This window comes from Pseudopipra pipra, chromosome 6 (assembly GCF_036250125.1).
Source record: "Pseudopipra pipra isolate bDixPip1 chromosome 6, bDixPip1.hap1, whole genome shotgun sequence".
Classification (NCBI taxonomy): domain Eukaryota; kingdom Metazoa; phylum Chordata; class Aves; order Passeriformes; family Pipridae; genus Pseudopipra; species Pseudopipra pipra.
This window is the reverse complement of record NC_087554.1, coordinates 25,788,383-25,806,312: the sequence shown is the minus strand read 5'-3', so window position 1 is coordinate 25,806,312 and position 17,930 is coordinate 25,788,383. Positions and strand designations below refer to the sequence as shown.

At 45.4% G+C, this 17,930-nt stretch overlaps 1 protein-coding gene across 3 annotated transcripts in view; it reads left to right on the top strand.

Moving 5' to 3' along the window:
• The window catches only part of CRY2 (cryptochrome circadian regulator 2), an 83,223-nt gene extending 68,002 nt beyond the window's left edge, over positions 1–15,221 (top strand). For all 3 annotated transcript variants that reach the window (XM_064658028.1, XM_064658027.1, XM_064658026.1), the window contains exons 4-12: positions 6,398–6,582; positions 7,875–7,963; positions 9,027–9,167; positions 9,654–9,965; positions 11,034–11,185; positions 11,310–11,512; positions 11,987–12,076; positions 12,590–12,731; positions 13,209–15,221. In XM_064658028.1, the coding sequence (XP_064514098.1) occupies positions 6,398–6,582; positions 7,875–7,963; positions 9,027–9,167; positions 9,654–9,965; positions 11,034–11,185; positions 11,310–11,512; positions 11,987–12,076; positions 12,590–12,729 (1,312 nt within the window). In that variant the 3' untranslated portion in view covers positions 12,730–12,731; positions 13,209–15,221. The remainder of the gene's footprint in view (positions 1–6,397; positions 6,583–7,874; positions 7,964–9,026; positions 9,168–9,653; positions 9,966–11,033; positions 11,186–11,309; positions 11,513–11,986; positions 12,077–12,589; positions 12,732–13,208) is intronic.
• The last annotated feature ends 2,709 nt before the right edge of the window (positions 15,222–17,930 follow it).

Below are 17,930 nucleotides of genomic sequence, written 5' to 3'. Positions count from 1 at the left end.
GTGTCCGATTGATTGCTCTCCTTGAGCATGTCCTCACTGTATGGACTGCTTTCTTTTGCTTCATTGTAATAAAGATAGTTGACCTGTTGTCTCAAACAGGCTATGAAGGCAGGGCTTTTATTTCATGGATGTGCCAGGACAACTGGAAGAAGTAAAATAAGGTAGATTGGAACAAACTTACCTTATTCTAAAACCTGAATGCCTTGTCTTTGTTGTGTATTTGCTATGAAGGAGCTTTGTTTTGATGTTGAGTTTTGTATATTTACTTATTATATCTCTCTCTATATATGTGGTTTTAAGCGGTGGAGACAGTCTTTCAGTTAAGACTGAGATGTGCTTGATTTCAATGATGTACTATTCTTACAGGCTACCCACTTTTTTTCTTTTCCTTTTTTTTTTAAACTTTTTTTTGATTAGACTTGTGCCAGTAATGCTGAATTTGGATTTTCTCCTATAAATCTTTAACATCCATAACTTCCCATGGGAAGGAGCTTTGCAGTTAGCATATGCCATGTGGGAATGTTTGTCTTTGGAGCGAGGGGTATTCTTCTTAAACCTGTTTCATGAGCAGATACTACTTTCTAATTTTTATTTACCAGTGTTTATTACATCCTCACCCCTTCAATGTCAATGGGCCTCACATTCTTCCTCATGTCCTCTTTGTGTTTTCCAAGATGGAGAGTCCTAGTTTTAAGTTTTCAGGTGGAATCTGTTCTATATCTCATAAGCTTTGTCACCTTTCTTTGTACTTCTGGGTATTTCTAGAGATGGAGAGCAGTGGTGAAAACTGTAACTAGTGTGCAAAATGTAGGAGCAACATGGATTTTTAGAGTGCTGTGATGTTTCCTGTCTTCTTCTAATAGTCCTTCTCCTAATAGTACCATTATTTTTGCTTTTTCTGAGTGCTGTAAACACTGAACTGATGTCTTGGGGCTTTCTTCCAGAATGGTCATAGCTATTTGAGGGGCTGCTACTGTATAAATAAGTTTAGGATTGCATAGCTATGTATATAGAGAAACAACATGACCAAAACTGCATTTCATCTGGTATTTTTGTCAGCTGGTCATGTGGTGTGTAGGGAAGTTTTTAAGTTGCCTTTTACCTTTTGCTATCCCAGATAGCTTATTGCATTAGTAAGCTTTATCATCATGTTCTTTTTTTGTCCCTTCCCAGATATTTTTTAAAAAATTTTGAGCAGCACAAGCCCTAGCTCATCCCTGTGTAGTATTTCTCTTCCTGCTGGAAAAATGGATTCCTGCTTTATCCTGTATCTCAATTTTCTGTCTGCATGGACTTTTTCCTCTATCCTGAATCACTGTGGTTTCTTAAAAATTTTTCACTGAGGGATCTAGTCAGATGGCTTTTCAAAATCCATGTAGGATATTTCAACTGAATCTCCCTTGCCTCAAGCTCAAATGTCACTAATAGATTTTTAGGCACAACTTCCCTTTACCAAGCCCAAATTAACCCCCCAGCATATTGCATATACCCATGCATTCACTGTTTCCATTAGTATTTCCTACCCATCTGCCTAATGCTCATAGCAGACTCTATTCATTCCTCCCTCTGATGCCCCTGAAACACTTTTAAAATCTGGAGCTGTATTTGCTTTTTTTCCCCCTTGCAGTATTCGGACAGTTTTATGGTAAATTCAGCAGCTATCAGTTCGTGTATTTCATGATGCCCTTTACAGTTCCCAGGTGAATATTTGCTGGTCCTGGCAAGCTTTTGCTGTTCAAGCATAATTTGTTTTGTGGCACTGATCTCCCAGTCTGTGATCATATCTGATACATGTCCTTTAAAAAAATCAAGATTCATAACCTTTGTAGATACCTCCATAGTGAATACACTTGCAAAAATAAATGCAGAGGGTTTTGCTGTGCTGTTACAGTCTCTGCTTTTTTTAATGACTTGATCACCTCTTGGCTCCATAAATATCCTGGAGTGTCTGTAAAGGGCATTTTTTTAATTTTTTTTTTTTTTTTACTATTTAAGCTTTTTTCAAAAGGTTTCTCAAACTTTCATTTGGGTTGGAAGGTGCAAAGGAGGTTGTGGTTTTTAATTTAACCTACGAGGTTGATGGGTTTCTGTCTTTATCTTCATTTTTCTGAAGGATTCTGCCTTCTATTGTCTTTGCTGATGTTATTCTTTAATTGCTTTGACTCCTGTGATCTTTCTGAAATGTTTTTTCATGGTTTGTGTGCAATTGTTGAATTTTTTTCCCCCAAAATCATTACCTCTCAGTGATCTGCATCTCAGCTTGTTCTTTTTGCTTAGTACACTTTCTTACTTTTTTAAATGCATTTCCCTTATTGAAAACAAAGTCATTATGGTATTGTTGCTCCTGGAAAGTTGTTAAATTGATGCATGCCAAAGTCACACTTAGTGCAGGCAAGTGATAACTAACATTTCAGCTATACCTTTGCACAGCCTAAGACCAAATATTGAATTGCGTCTCCTTGTGGGTTCTTCATTAGCTGTCCCATGGAGAAGTCCTTTATGGCAACTAGAAAATGGAGTTTTGGCAGCTGATGGGGTGTGGCAGCTACCCAATCTGTGTGGACACAGTTGAAGTCTCCAGTTACGCTGACATTTCTTCCTTCTTGGCATCTCTGAGATTTCTCAGCAGATGGTAATACAGTTCTGATACTGTATTTCTCCTGGAAGCCTCATAGTGTGTCACCCTCCAGCTGTGTTACCATCTTCTAAGTCACAGTATGTGTTCTTCCTCTGCTCACCCTAATGTTTTTCCTGCATAGTTAGCTGGCAGATATAGTACCTGGTAGTAGCATCCTACTTCTCATCTTTCTTTAATCAGATTTCCAACAAGATTGTTGGCCTGGTTTTAAGCAATTTAGACTAATCTTCCACAGCTACATACGTGATTCCAGCAGTTCTCCCCTTGCCCTCCCCTGACACGGTGCCTGGCCAGGGAGGCGGCAGGCAGGGCTGCAACACTTTGGGACCACCTCCACCAGCTCCTTTTAAACATTTACCAAGAGCCTGTGCAGTTAACTTCTGAATTTGACCGGTTGTACCCAGTGGGAAGATTGCAGTGTGCCCCTTGTTGGCACTGCCAGCATAGCTGTGTGATTATCAGAGCATCTTTCCCCTGCTCTCCCCAGAACAAAGAGAGGGCTATAGAAACTCAATATCAGTGCTGGATACTCCTGAGAAAATCTGGGAATTCCCAGTCAGGATTAGCGATGCTCAGGTTGTAGAAGTTAGACAGAAAAGATAATCTCTTGGATGTTATCCTAGCCTGCTCAAAGTCTTTACTTGGCAGTTACTCTGTCTGACAGCTTCCAGCTGACAGGTTGTTTTGTCTCTTCTCTGGATCTGCCTATTTTCTCCTTAGGATCTAAATCCTTTGCAGTGTGATCACTGATGGTCAGCACTGTGGTTTCCATAATCCCAGGCAGGCCTGGGTTATTCTGAGGGAGTGGTTTAGGTCAGAAAAGAACATTGTGATCTTGTATGTTTGTAGCACGCATCCAGAAGCAGCTTTTCCTCAAATGCCCTAGCGTAAGGCTGAAATGTTAGTTAAACATGTTTTAATAGAAGCACATCCTAACCAAGCACTGGAGAAGCGTGCACACCTTGGTGGTTCTGCAGTTCAGTACTCTATTGTAAAAAGATGGGTTATTTCCATCTGAGAAGTTCAAGTGAAACTTGTGCCTGCCAGATCTTGTTATCCTCTCCTATCTTGCATGATACTCTGGTGTCAGGTGTTTTCCCCCAGTACAGATACCCAGCCTGTCATCAAGTCACATCTTCATCTTTCATCTGCTCAGTATGTGTCTGCAGAAGTTGAATTGTTTGTACTTTGTTCAGCATCTGTTGGATGGATGTATCTGTTGCCTATCTTCTTCGAATCTGTAGAAATACCCCTTGTCTTACGTACACGTAGCCCTACATGAGCTCTCTGGAGCAGGGAATTAGATCAGAGCAATTGCATAAGCTGGCAAGGCTAACTAAATGGTCCGCGTGAATTGGTAGTGGGGTGCGCTGAGCAGCCTGCTTGCTGAGTGCTGGCAGCCAGCTCTTCCTCATGCACTTCAAAAAAACTAAAAAAAAATTGCCACATGCTGTCTGTGGGTTGCGCTGGGGGAGATGGATGAAATGGGAGTATTAAATCCTGGGAAGGGATCTCCCTTTTTTTCTCACTGGTGAAAGTCCTGTGAGGTTATATGGGCTGGATTAGAAGGACAATGTGAGGAAGGAAAGGCCTCCTGCTTGAGGAGTTTCCTGTACAAATCTTTGTACAGAAGGCTGAACAGCACTACAATACCCAGTATGTGTGGTATAATAATCCAGTATTGTGCAATACCAAATATTCAATACTGCTTTTCATGGCAGTATTGTGAGAGGTCCAGGTTTTGTGCATCGTACCAGTGAAATGTGCAACTTGTCCTAGTCCTATTTAGAAGATTTGTGTCCCAGATCCAGTAACACTGTTTAGGAATTCAGGAGCTGTACTAGGTAACTTCACTCATATTCACTGTCTTGATGATGTTACATACAGACACTGGCATCCTGCTAGTCACAGTGATTTGCTCCAAGTAGCTAGCTGACCACAAAAGCTTTAGCTGTGGATCTAGGAGTGGTGGTCTGAATCTCGGATTGAGCTGCAGCCTCGGCAGATCTGTGGAAGAGGACTGAAAACAGAGGCATTGTGAAAGAAGTAGCTTCCCTGCCCCCATCCCAAGCACCTCAGGGCAGACACGGTGCGGCTTTGTCACCTTTTCCAAGCTCTGAATTCCTATGGAAACAAGTGAGCCTCTCTAGAGTGCTGTAACTGGAAATGCTTCACTTCTCTTCCAGTGACAACACTGATTTTCTGGGGATCTTTGGCTGGTCCTATTTGGCAGCTCCAGGACTCAAAGCAAGCCACAGAGAAGATAGTGGTGGGTAGTATTCATGAGAGTTGTTATTTCTTGCCATCTCTGGGGTGTTACACGGAGACAGCCAAAAAGCGCATATGGGAAAGCAGAGGAGATGCACTCTGGTGTAGTGATGTAGGACAGGATGTGTTGGGTGCAAGGCAAATACAAACAAATACACCAGCCAGGACGGGGCAGAGTGCCGTGGGCACTAAAATTGTACAGTGCTTTGTACTCTTTGCACATCCCGATAGCCCTCCCTCCCTCCCACCCTCCATGCCCCGTTCGTTAGAGTCTTTTATCTTCTCCCAGTGTTTACAGCTTCAAAGCAGAAACACGGGAGGAAACTACAGGTGGCTTCATTTTTAATCTCTGCCACTGTGCTGCCTGTGGGGAAGCTCTCCTTCCCTCGGTGTGGTCTCTCTGCGGGGTCACCGAGGCGCACACGTGCGGGAGCGCCCGCGGCCGGCGTGTCGCTCCGCCCCGCTACACGTGCGGCAACGGGGGAAGGGACGGCACATGGCGTCCGCCGGAACACTCGGCTTTAAGCCTGGCCCCTTGCATAAGCTGTTGATTGTAATGGGTGGGGAAAGCTGCTGTGCTTCAGCTCCTGTGTGAGCTGTGAGGTTGGCTGCCTCAGCTTTATGTAATGCTGGTGATCCCTGTACTGTCTGCTTTGCTGTTAACTCCTTCCTCTCCCTGCAGGAGAAGGGTTAAAAATGGCATCTTTCAGCCTGGGGAAGCTTACCTTTCCCAGGGAAGCTTACCTTGCCCAGAGGACTTCTCAAAGCTCTCTGTCCCAGGAAAAAATAAACTGCATGGCCCCAGCAGGCTGTGGTTGCTTAGTGAAGTAGAGGAATGAGGAACCGTGACTTTCTCTTTCTGTAGCATGATCTGACATAGGTGAATAGCGTGACATGGGGCTGCTGTGACCTTATGGCATGGGGGAGGATGGTGATTTCCCTAATCACAGGGAGAGAGGAATGATGCAAACTGGGATTTGCTTCGTCTGAGATAGGTGGAGGAGGGGTCGGAGGAGGGGTCACTAATGGGCTAGGTCCTCCGTGTCAGACAAGGAGGAAGTAAGGTCAGAATCAGGTTAGGATATCACAAGGTGTCAGGGGAATAGATGCAGGTCCAGGATTTGCCATCTCGGGGAGACATAAAGGCAGTAATCAAATTGAGATTTCATACAGGGGTCTGATTAGGAGCTCTGGGAGAGAGGTATGGTGCAAAGTCTGAATTCAGCTGGAACTGTTTTGAGGTTTTTTCCTATGGAGACGAGTAAGTATGTGCAGTGTTTTGTTTTCTGATGTATTTTGGGATCTTGTTTGTTTGGTTTTAGTATCCCTTTGGAGAATGCATCAAGTGAAAGGTAGGTCTATAAGGATTTTTGTATCCAAAGTAAAAGGCTATCCTGAACAGAGATAGCAGGGTACAGTTTGCATGTCATTTACTTGTGTATTCTGTGTTAGTGAGGCTGTGTTGTTTCACCGTGCTTATTTTATCTCCAGAATAATTGAGCTGAATGGCCACAAGCCACCACTCACCTACAAGCGCTTCCAGGCCATCATTAGCCGTATGGAGCTCCCAAAGAAGCCAGTGAGCACTGTAATAAGTCAGCAGATGGAGACGTGTAAAGTGGACATCCAGGAAAACCATGATGATGTTTATGGGGTCCCATCGCTGGAAGAGCTGGGTATGTGTCAAGACCGAAGCCAAGGATTAACTGCCAGCTGAAACAGGATCTACTGAAGCTGTTTCCGATGGCTGGCACATGTTCTCACCTAACATGGGCTACCTCTAGCCATAGAAGCAGGCTAATGTTTTTAGTGAGTGCTGGACCTTGTGGTGTCCCTTGCACTGCTGTCGATGCCCAGCATCCCTCTTAGCATTGCTCTGAAGTGCTCTGCATCTGTCCTTGTGTTCTCTGCTATACTGAGCATGTAACCACTGTATCAGTGTCTCATGTCCTCACCAGCTGCTTTCCTCCTCTGCCATCTCAGACACATTGTGTAACAGACCTGAAGAGGTAAACTATGTAACAGGCTTAGATAATTTCATTCAGTTATTGCCAAGCAGCACCAATTTGGGAGCTTAGCAAGACAAAAAATATTACAGAAGCTTCTTTCACTCTTCCTGCCTTATGGTCCTGTGTTTTCCTTGAAGAAGCAGAGTGAATGGCTGAGGCATGAGGAATGCAACACCTACAGGGAAGTGATTCTAAATGCACGGGAAGAAGGGATTAATGCAGACTATTTTCTGTGACTGGAGGCTCCATATCAGCTATATAGGAAGTATCACTTTGTACCTTAAGGTGCAATTTCAACAGGCGTTGTAGACGTGTGAGGCTTCACAACAGGAGTATCTTCAGAGCCACAGTCCTGCGTTGATCCACTTGCTTTATTGCCTGGCCTAATGTGAAACTGCCTGTAACCTTACACTGCTCTGCTTGCTGCCAGGGGAAGCTCCTCTGTCAGCTCAGAGCAGTGCAGGGAGACTGCATTATTGCTTCACTCACTGCAGCGGTTCTCTAGCACTAATCCAGTGCCTTCCCCAGCACAAGCTTTCAGCAGAATAGGAGCCTCACTAGGAGCAGCCAGGCTATCTAGTGAGCTGCAGATGTCAACGGCAAGGTATTTTGTGAGGCAGAGTTGTGGAGCAGATGTTCCATTGCCAGCTACTCTGGCCTTTGAAGCAGAGCCCTATGGGTAGTACTGACACACCAGAGAGACTGCTGGCAGTGAACAACGGGGGAAGTCACACTAAGGCTGCCAGAAGTACTGCAGGGAGAGGCCCTTGTAGTGCAGTGTCATGAGCAGGCGCTCCCCATATTCCATATGATTTGCCTGCTGTACAAGGATTAGAGCAGCAAGTAAGCCATGTTAGTCAACTGTAATATGTAGTGTCTTGCTGTTATTAATGCTTAATCCAATATCTATACCCTTTGTCTAGGCGTGGCTTCAAATCTTACTAAGTTCTTTCTCTCAGGCTTTCCTACAGATGGTCTTGCCCCTGCAGTTTGGCAAGGAGGAGAGACGGAAGCTTTGGCACGGCTGGATAAACACTTGGAAAGAAAGGTAGCCCCTGTTATTTAAGTGGCGATTCCTGCAGACTGTGCCTCCAAATGAAAAATGTAGAAGGTTGCCCATTACTCTGTTCTCTGCTCTTCCTAGCAGTGGTCATAGCGTTTGCCTCTGAAAAGGAGTATTTGGTATTTTTGGAGTACATCTGTGATCTTGGTTTGTGTGTGGAGCAGGGAGCTCCTGGGCTTCCTCAAACCCAAAGAATTAGAGCTGTATATCATTAATGCTGCTGTTTGAAGCAGAGAGGATTCTTTTCCTTGTTTCTACCTCTCAGTTTCCTTTAGAGGAGTGCAAACTTGGAAACTTTCCTGTAAGTTGTTCAGTCCCTACTACACACTGCACACCATCTCTTCTTATCTTTAGTTGAGGTATTAGTGCAAGTACATGCTTAAAAAAGAATGCCTTCCCCTTGTCCTTTAGCCTGTTAATAGGTTGTCTCACTGACTGGCATTCCTTGAACCCCTCGCTGAAATAATCAAATTTTTTTCAATATGTTCTTGATTATAATGCATAAGGCAAACAATTTCAAAGTAATGAAAGGTGACCCAGCTGCAGAAGCATGGCTCAGTTTTAACCAGTTTGTACTTCTTTAATGCTGGGTGGCTTGGTGGTAGTTGTGAAAATCAAAGCATAAATACTTGCGCTGAAGGGGGACTAAACTTTCAACATAATGCTCCACAAAAAGGTCAAAATTTCCCCGATTTTCTTCTTTAGTGTGTGAAATGAGATAGATATACCTCGACATAAACAGTTGTATTATCTTGTATCCCTAAGAACTGTCAGGGTTATTAGCTCCTACATGCAAAGCTAATTTAATCCTTTTCTTTGCCAAAATAACTAACTGGTTTAAATCCTGGAGGAAAGGCTTTGCATTTCTTGAATGGGGCATGGGGGTTGGGATTGCCCACTAAAGATCTCTCCCAGCAGTGTTTGGAAGTGAATAGAAGAGGCTGTGCTGTTAGACCTGAGTGATCTTACCACCTGCACAGAGGCCTGCCCTTAACAATGTCCCACAAATACATGGGGGTTTTGGCTGATTTCTCCTGAATCTATCTAGGCATGGGTTGCAAATTACGAAAGACCAAGGATGAACGCCAATTCATTGCTGGCCAGCCCTACAGGACTCAGTCCCTACCTGCGTTTTGGCTGCTTGTCCTGCCGCTTGTTTTACTATCGTCTCTGGGAGCTGTATAAGAAGGTAAGACAAAAGAGACGTGGAGAGCAGGCTGGGTTTGAGCATATATGTAGCATGATGCTGGTTCCCAGACAGTGCCAGAACAGGTACAAAAGTTCCAGTTGCCTCCCTCATGTTTGACTGTTGGGCTGAGCTTCTTGCTGTTACAGAAGAGGCTCTTGGGTGAGAAAAAGAGATTCTTCTGTAAATACTCAAGCAAACCTTAAATCTGCTGGTACCTGGTTCTTCAGTCTGGACTTCTGCGTTACAAGCCACATAGAGCCTTTTACTGTTAGTTTTGTGTAATTCCGGTCACTTGTCAGGGTACTGAGTGAACCAAAAACAGTGCTCTGACTTAACCACATAGGGTTTCTGGTAAGGGGTGCTCCTTTATTGCAGTGGTCGGCAACTGACTTGGGAAATGCATATAAATGCTTAGGTGGCTTATGGCTCAGCTGCATGAAGCCGGTCCTCCTGTGCTTGTGAATATCCTTGTTCCCTCCTCCACAGGTGAAGCGGAACAGCACGCCCCCCCTCTCTCTGTACGGACAGCTTCTGTGGAGGGAGTTTTTCTACACAGCAGCCACCAACAACCCGAAGTTCGATCGCATGGAAGGGAATCCCATCTGCATACAAATTCCCTGGGACAGGAACCCTGAAGCCTTGGCAAAGTGGGCAGAGGGCAAGACAGGCTTCCCTTGGATAGATGCAATCATGACCCAACTGAGACAAGAAGGATGGATCCACCATCTGGCTAGGCACGCAGTGGCCTGCTTCCTGACCAGGGGTGACCTCTGGATCAGCTGGGAGTCAGGAGTCAGGGTGAGTCCTGGCGTTTTCAGATATTTGCAGGAGGCCAAAAGGAAAACAAAATCTCCCTGGCGTTCGCTGCAAGGATGGGCACACAGGTATGGCTTTTGCTTCATGTGTAAAAGGTGCATGGAAGAGAGGATTTGCTAGCAGGCTCTTGGCCAGCCAACAGCCTGACTTCTTTCTGCCTTCTACTGTGAGGTTCTGACAGTATCACAAGCCTTGAGTAACCATAAGTAAATGTATGTGGGACCCAGTGGTAAATATGGACTAGGGTTTTGGGGGCTTTTTTGGTTTTTTGGGTTTTTTTTTTTTGGTAAAAATTCTCTCAGTCCATCTGTTTTCTTTGCAAGTTTAATGCCACTTTTTAACCGGACCTTTTTCCTCATTGTGTAATCCATCACCGTGCCGGTCAGGGAACGCTCCATGACTGTGAAATCTGAGTCTAGAGTCTCTCAAGGAAAGAGGTAAAAGACCCTCCTCTTGGGCCATCTGAAGGGACAGACATCTTGAAACCTACCCAGTGTACATACTGCCCTACATAAAAAGTGGAGGCAGGAGTATCTAGTCATGAAGCTGACAAAGCAGAGCATAATTGAAAGTGCTGCTTAAGGTGCAGCATCTATGCATGGATGTGAGTGAGTTATTGCTGAAACCTTTCTGCCTCTCAGTAGTAGTGTGCTCTGGGACTTTCAGAGGGGTTCTTCCATCTTGCTTTGGTGCACGTTCTTCTGTGCAGCATCCTCTCCTTCCTACGGTTGGTGCTTTGCACTTGTTATGCCTGCCAGGCTAGGATCAATACCCAAAGCTTGCTGCAGCACTAGGTAGTGATTTAGTCTGTAGCTGCATGAGAGATAAGCCAGCACTTTATCAGTGTGAGCAGACCATGCCTCCGTATGTGAAAGTGTCAGGAAGTGAGATATATTGACCAGCCAACTGCCTTCAGCCAGCAGATCGCCTCTTTGCTGCCGCTCTGTTCTCATAGCTCAGTGCCTGCCATTTGAAATAGCATCTTGGGTCCTACTGCCACAAAGTCCTGTCTGGGGAAGGTCTCAGTGCCTTTTTCTCCAATTGCTGCAGGTATTTGACGAACTATTACTGGATGCAGATTTCAGTGTAAACGCAGGCAGCTGGATGTGGCTTTCGTGCAGCGCATTCTTCCAACAGTTCTTCCACTGTTACTGCCCTGTGGGCTTCGGACGTCGCACAGACCCCAGTGGTGACTATGTTAAGTAAGTGATATGACTGCAGCTTCCTTGTTGCTGGATCTGTGAGCCCAAGTCGATCAGTGGCTGACACGTGCATGGTGCTTTCTGTGCATCGTGTGTGCTACGTTGCTTTTTACTTGTCTTGCAGGAGGTATCTGCCCAAACTAAAAGGTTTCCCCTCACGATATATCTATGAACCATGGAATGCTCCAGAGTCTGTGCAGAAGGCAGCCAAGTGCATCATTGGGGTGGACTACCCCAAACCCATGGTGAACCACGCAGAGACCAGCCGACTGAACATTGAGCGCATGAAGCAGATCTACCAGCAGCTGTCACGCTATCGGGGCCTCTGTAAGTACCAACAATTGCAAAAGTTTGTGTCTAATATGAGATAAAATGCTGGGAGGAAAGGTCATGATTTAAAATAGATAGCACTTCTCTCTCTGGCCAGTCCTTGCAAGAGAAAGCAGTCCCTGCCAAATCTGCTCAATTGGTTTCCAGGGAGAGCTCCATTGAGCTGCTGGACAGCTAAGAGGAGTAGAGTTTGATTAGTTTTGAGAGCTGCTGATAGCCAGTCACCATCCATATACCACCAGTGGTCCATTCTTCACTTTGGAAGAAAACCTAGGCAGTGCATCCTAAATAAATATGCTGCTGGATCACAGGATGTGTCTGTGGTCAGCACTGGGTGAGCGCAGCTCTGAACTCCTGCTTTGGGATATGGATGTGCTGTTTGGTGATCACTATGGTGTTCCCATGTGAAAGGCTTGTCCCACCCCAGGTGTGTTTTGTTTCCTAATATAATATCCTCTTGCTGTTTTCTAGGTTTACTGGCATCAGTCCCTTCATGTGTGGAAGATCTTAGTGGCCCGGTCACAGACACAGCTTCAGGGCAGGGCTGCAGCACCAGTACAGGTGAGTTGGAGTTATTTGTGTGCTTTTGAGTTTCCTGTTGACTTAAAAGTTACAGGCAGGAGATGATCCTTTTCTAATAGGAAGAGGGTGTATTGCTAGGAAAATATAGATCACATTCACATTCCTTTCAACTTTCTTCAGAAGTCCCCAGTGAGCCTTCATTTCTAAAAGGGCTGAAGAATAAGAGTTCATTAAAGTTACTCTTTTACTGCCTGTATGGGATCATATGCAGCCACTTAAGGGAGAAGTGCAGATCACTGTAGGGCTAATCAGGTAAAATTAAGCTGTCCTCTGTCAAAGAAGGATGCTTTTATGTTTGTTCTGGGGGACTTCATTATGCTTTTAACAAAGCATTTTTTTAAAAGTTTCCAGGGAGCCTATGGCAACACATCTCTGTGCTTGTGGACTGCACAGTCTTCTTTCTCCCAGCCCTGTGACAGATTAGGCCAGGGTGTATGCGTGAGGCCACCTAAAGGCAGGGGAAGTGTTGCAATGACTCTTCTTCCTCTGCAGCGGTGAGGCTGTCGCAAGCAGACCAGGCTTCTCCAAAACGCAAACATGAGGGAGCAGAAGAGCCATGCGCTGAAGAACTGTACAAACGAGCTAAAGTGACAGGTCTCCCTGCTTCAGAGATCCCTGGCAAGAGTTTATGATTGTGAGTAGTTCCTAGTGTGATCTGGCTTAAACTACCTGGTTATGGAAGCTAACAAGGCTTAATCTTATTTACTTGCTGCATTGTAACGAACAAAGTGGACTTCTTGTGGAGGGATGTGGCTCCTAACTGTATTTCCATAACCCTATAATTTGGCAGTGGCCTGCCCACTGGTTGTTTTGCATGATAAGCTGTTAGCTCAGTTGTCCAGCGGAGAGTGGTGCCCTGCTGCTGGAGCAGGCATGGAGCACAGTTGTGGGTTTGCTCTGGCGAAGCTGCTTCTCCTTCCACAGAGTGGGTTTGCAGCCAGGTTTGCCCATGTGGTGAGGATATGGGCTAGAGGAGGGGAACAATCAGGTTCAGTCATCTGCCTCCAATGCTCCAGATCCCAGGAGGGAAAGAGCTGGTCACATGTTTTGGCAATTTTTCCGTATGAGAGAGGAGGTCAAGGCAAATTGTCTCTTCTGCTTTCTCCTACAGCCAGCGACGAGCACCCTACCAGTGAAGAGGGAGAGTGCTGAAGAGGTGACCAGAAGAGTAGGACTGCTGCCACAGAGGGACTGGAACTTGTGATCTGCAACAGAAAATCTGGGGTCTCATAGAACTGTGTAATTCCAGTAGCTGCCGCAGAAGGGCACTGCATTACATATGCTTGAGAATATTTGGCTTTCTGACCTCCAAAGAGCCAAATATGTCTCTTCTCAGCCATGCCCCAAATCTGCCCACATTTAAGGGAGCAAGAGCCTTCTGTCAACTTGTTCACTCGCAGGTGTATCTTTATTTTCTGACAGTGGCTCAGTGCATGTGACTTGATGCATTGATGTAGAATCAGCATCTGCGTGTCTCACAAATAGTGAACATTCATTCTCATCAATACTACTAGGCAGTGATGCGTGCTGATTAATTCAAATTATAGTAGGTGTTGAGAAGGAAACTGCTACAATGTCAAAAATAGAGAACCCATCCTACCAGAGAACAAGGAAAACTTGATACTTCTTTGGTTAGGTTGGGCTGACGTTGGAATGCTTTCTGAGTAAATCAAGGTAGTGCTTCTATAGGATGGAAACAAAATGAAGGTCAACTGTAGCACAGGAACAGATACAAACTTACACTTAAAAGGCACTTAAAACTTTCCTGCAAAAGAACCTTGCTGCTGCAAGGTGAGCCATAGTGCTGTTGCCTGGAATGGGCAGCTTCGGAGGTGTTTGACATCTGGGGAAGAGGCACTCTGAGAGAAAAGGAATTCTGCAGAGATTAAGATCATGCCTTGATATGAACGAAGCAGTGTGTCAGATCAGGTGTGGTCCAGATAATAAGGGAGCTACACCTGAGCCCAGCACTCTACAGCATTTCCTTCCCTGAATGAGTACTCTCTCAAATGAAGTGACCTATGTCTGGTGTGTAGACTGTGGAGTGCCTCATACTGATAGAGGATGTATTACACATCAACTCCTTGAAGTGAGTCTTCCTCAAGTCAGAGTCCAGTGACCATTCTGTGTGCCCATTCTGTTTGCTCTTTTCTGTATTGGCATCTGTGTTTTGAGTTTCTACGCAGTATATTCCTGTACCTCTTGCCCTGCACGCTGCTCCTCCTTGCCATTTGCATTCACGCTGGTGCTTTGTAGCCTAGTGGAACGACTGTGTAGCTGTCCTGGCTCTTAACCATACACTCCTTGCCCAGTCCTCTTACATGTCACTCCAGCACAGTGCTGGCAGAGCACCTCTGCCTGTCACCGAAAGCACAAGGGAGGGTAGTACTGCAGAAGATTCTCTCTTGTGGCTGTTTTCAAGAGGGATTAGGCTGAGTAGCTAGTCCTGTGCAATGGGCTGCTGTTGGCACAGTTTTCATTTGCTGTCCAAAACCTTTCATCCGTGCCTGGCACAGATAGTGTGGGGCTATATGTGAGCTTATGCAACTACCAGCTTGGGGAGTATAGAGTTGTCTCCCATTCTGACTGGGATAATCAGATTCAGTTTCGAAGCCCATGTTTGAACCCAGAGCAAGAGGGCTGCGAATTGAAACTGACTCAAATGTATCTGAGAAACCTGAAATGGTTGAATTGAATCTGTGAGTAAATTTATTGAATAGCTGAATAACCTTTCCTTCCCACTCCCTAAGGCATTGGCCCTGTATTCTTTTTCCCAAGGGAATCCATTGGGCAGACTGAACAAGTAAACAAAGAGTCGCTCTTCCTAACCTTACTTTCTTCTAGACTACTATTCATAGCCTGCCTGGTGGATAGCCCTGTCATCAGCAGGTTTTGTCCCTTTCAGTCTGACCCAGATATTACTCCTACTGTCTTGGAGGTAGAAAGGTATAAAGAAAAAGAGATACTCCCCCGCCCCCATCTTCTGCTGCAGAGAGAAGAAAGGGGAAAGACATGAACTTTGTACACTTAGGTTACAGAAGTTGTGACTTTTCTCATTTGAAGAGTTTCTTGCTTAGGCAATGGTCTGTAAATACAACTTTTTATAAATGTCTTTAACCCCCTCTTTCCTGTCATCCAAATTATTTCGCATGGTAAGTGGCATTTTTGGGGCTGGATCTGTGGGGTAAGGAGTCAAAGGAAGGGGAGGCCACATCTCCTAAGTGATCTCTTAGAAGGCTTTGTCGGGGAGGAGGAAATCACATTTGCAAGGTTTCTGTCAGCACCTGGAATATGGATGGTGGCATTTGGAAGAGCTGCACCTTGGATAGTAGCACTGGGAAGGACACAGACACACCAGGCCAGCCAAAAATAAGGGAAAAACTTCCTGCAAGCAACCTGTTATGTAGGCTCGGATTCATCCACTCTGGCATCTTTTCCCAGCTGAAATGATAAAGGTGGGTAAAACTGTGATGAGTAGGGGATGATTGTTCACTGTTTTCAGTAATATTTAAAATTGGACATGTTTGGTTAAAGTACAAGATGGTAGAATGAGCAAGGCCGCACCTTCCTTAGTTTTTGTGGCAAGTTCTTCCTTGGTTATGGGTGCTGACAGTTTGACTGAGTTCAAAAGAACTTGACCAATGCATGGAGAAAGAAAAAGCGGTCAGTAACCCCTAGTGAAGATACCATCTTTGTTTCAGGAAGCAGCAGAGGACTGCTGGAGGCTGACACAAAGGAAGCAGCATGAAATGGATGCCAGATTGGCGGCACTTTGTTTCCTGGGATAATGAGTGTTTCCTGTGTCTCAGGGCTAGGTGGCAATATGTGACCTGACATAGGCACCCCTAATGCAGGCATAGTGTGAGCTCATTCCTTGGGTAGAGGGAGCAGTTGCCTTTTGATGCTCTGAAAGTAGTGGCTTTTCGGATGCTCCCCAGGGTGGCATGAAGGCTCTTCTCAACTGAGGTTGGGCACTGGGGCAGAGGAGTCCTATAGAGCTATGAACAGTTGTTCAAGATGGGTCTCCTTCAGTGACTGAGCCTTGGCTGTTGCAGTTCTCCAGCTAAGTCATGAACTGATATTAAGTACATCAGACTTGGTAGTCTAGTAACTAGCTAGGATGCAGCTGAAGTCAAGTTCTTGTGTGTTATGCCATCCTCGGTGCTCCTGTGTAGAGCCGGTTACTAGAAGCTTTCTTTATCTAGGGAGAATTAAATGAGGTACATTTCTTTCCTAGTACCTAGCAAGATTCAGGAAGTGCATGTAGCCATGCAGTTCCCTGTCCACGTTCAGCAGTGGGGCTGATGCAGGACAGCAGTGCCTGTGCCTCACAGTTGGGCATAGTTCAGATAGCACCAGTCTGAACACCAGCTAAGCGAATATTGCAAACAAGCTAACCAAACCAAGACACAGTTTTAATTCTGTGTAAATAAGCATTTAAAATTTGGTGTCTCATTTGCTTAGCTAGTTTGAAACAAAAACATGTTTAGAAGATGCAGATTAGAGTGTTTCACAGAGTGCTACTGGAGAAGCTGCTGCCTGAGCACTCTCACACCATTCGAGGAATCGCAGAGGTACCACCTGAGGCTTTTAAGTACTCGGACCAGGGGCCTTTGCAGCAGGCAGCTCCGGTGAGCTGACAGGGACACTTTTGGACCCCTTGCTAATGCGCACACACACCCCATTCTCAGGCCAATTCCTCCTTCAGGCTCAAACTTACACTTCCTGTAGCAGAGTCTCAGGTGTCAGATTTATAAATAATTTAATGCAATGGTACAGCAGCAGGTCAACTCGAGCTGGGTACCTGCGGGGAGGGATCCCAAACAAAGAAATACCTGGACAATTATATCCTTATGACTCATGCACCTGCCCCTCACATGCTCTCTTACTTAAGCTAAACAACTAATACCTCTCAACAGGAGGTACTGGAGCATGTCTGGTCTACAAGGTGGCCAATGTGTACAGTGCATTGGTTAACTGAGGGGGTGTGCAGTCAAGGCTCATGGTATTGCTGAATTGTTCTCATTTTCAGTGAGGACCTTGTGGTCTTGAAAAAGTAATACTTCAGTGCTTGGAGTGGCCTGCTCATGACAAAAACCTTTTTGAAAACAGCAGCCTATGCCTTAGAAGATGAGGAGCCAGGATGACAGCAAACTCAGTTCAGCTTTCTCTATGCAGAGTGTAATAATATAAATTAAACCTGGAGAGGTTGGGTTTGAGGCTCCTCTGTGCTGGCCAGAATATCTGTTTTCCCTGTCAAAGGAATGATGGTGATGTTCCTCGGGGTTGAAAATGGCTAACCTTGGATTTCTAGCAGAGACTGACTGCCTGCTCCATGTGCTGGTGATTGAGAAAATGTCCTTCCCCCATGTGTGTTCTGTCTGCACAAGGAAGGAGCTGGAGTGGCTTCAGGAGTGACTGGCTGAAAGGTCTGAAAGTAGAAAACACACCTGGATATGAAGAGATGGGAGTCAAGAGATGTGATCATTGTGACAGAGGGAGAAAGAGCAGTAAGAAGATCAAGAGTAGAGTGCTGGTCTGGTATCACAGCTGCATCTAGTAGGGGATCAGATGGTTCAGCTGGAGGAGAGGAGCAGGAAAACTCTCAGCACATAACCTTTCCTCAGGTTTCATTTAGGGCTTACGGAAGTTGGCCTGAAGTGAACCTGATGGTCAGTTGGACAAATTGAAAGCAAAAAAGTCAGCAGATGCCTTGTGGTCAGAGATGCTCGCTAGGATGGAAACATAGTCTCTTATTTTGCAGGAGATGTGCATGCAGTCTTCCAGGGGCCTTGGGCTCTACTGTGCATCTAAGGAACAGAAATGACCAACA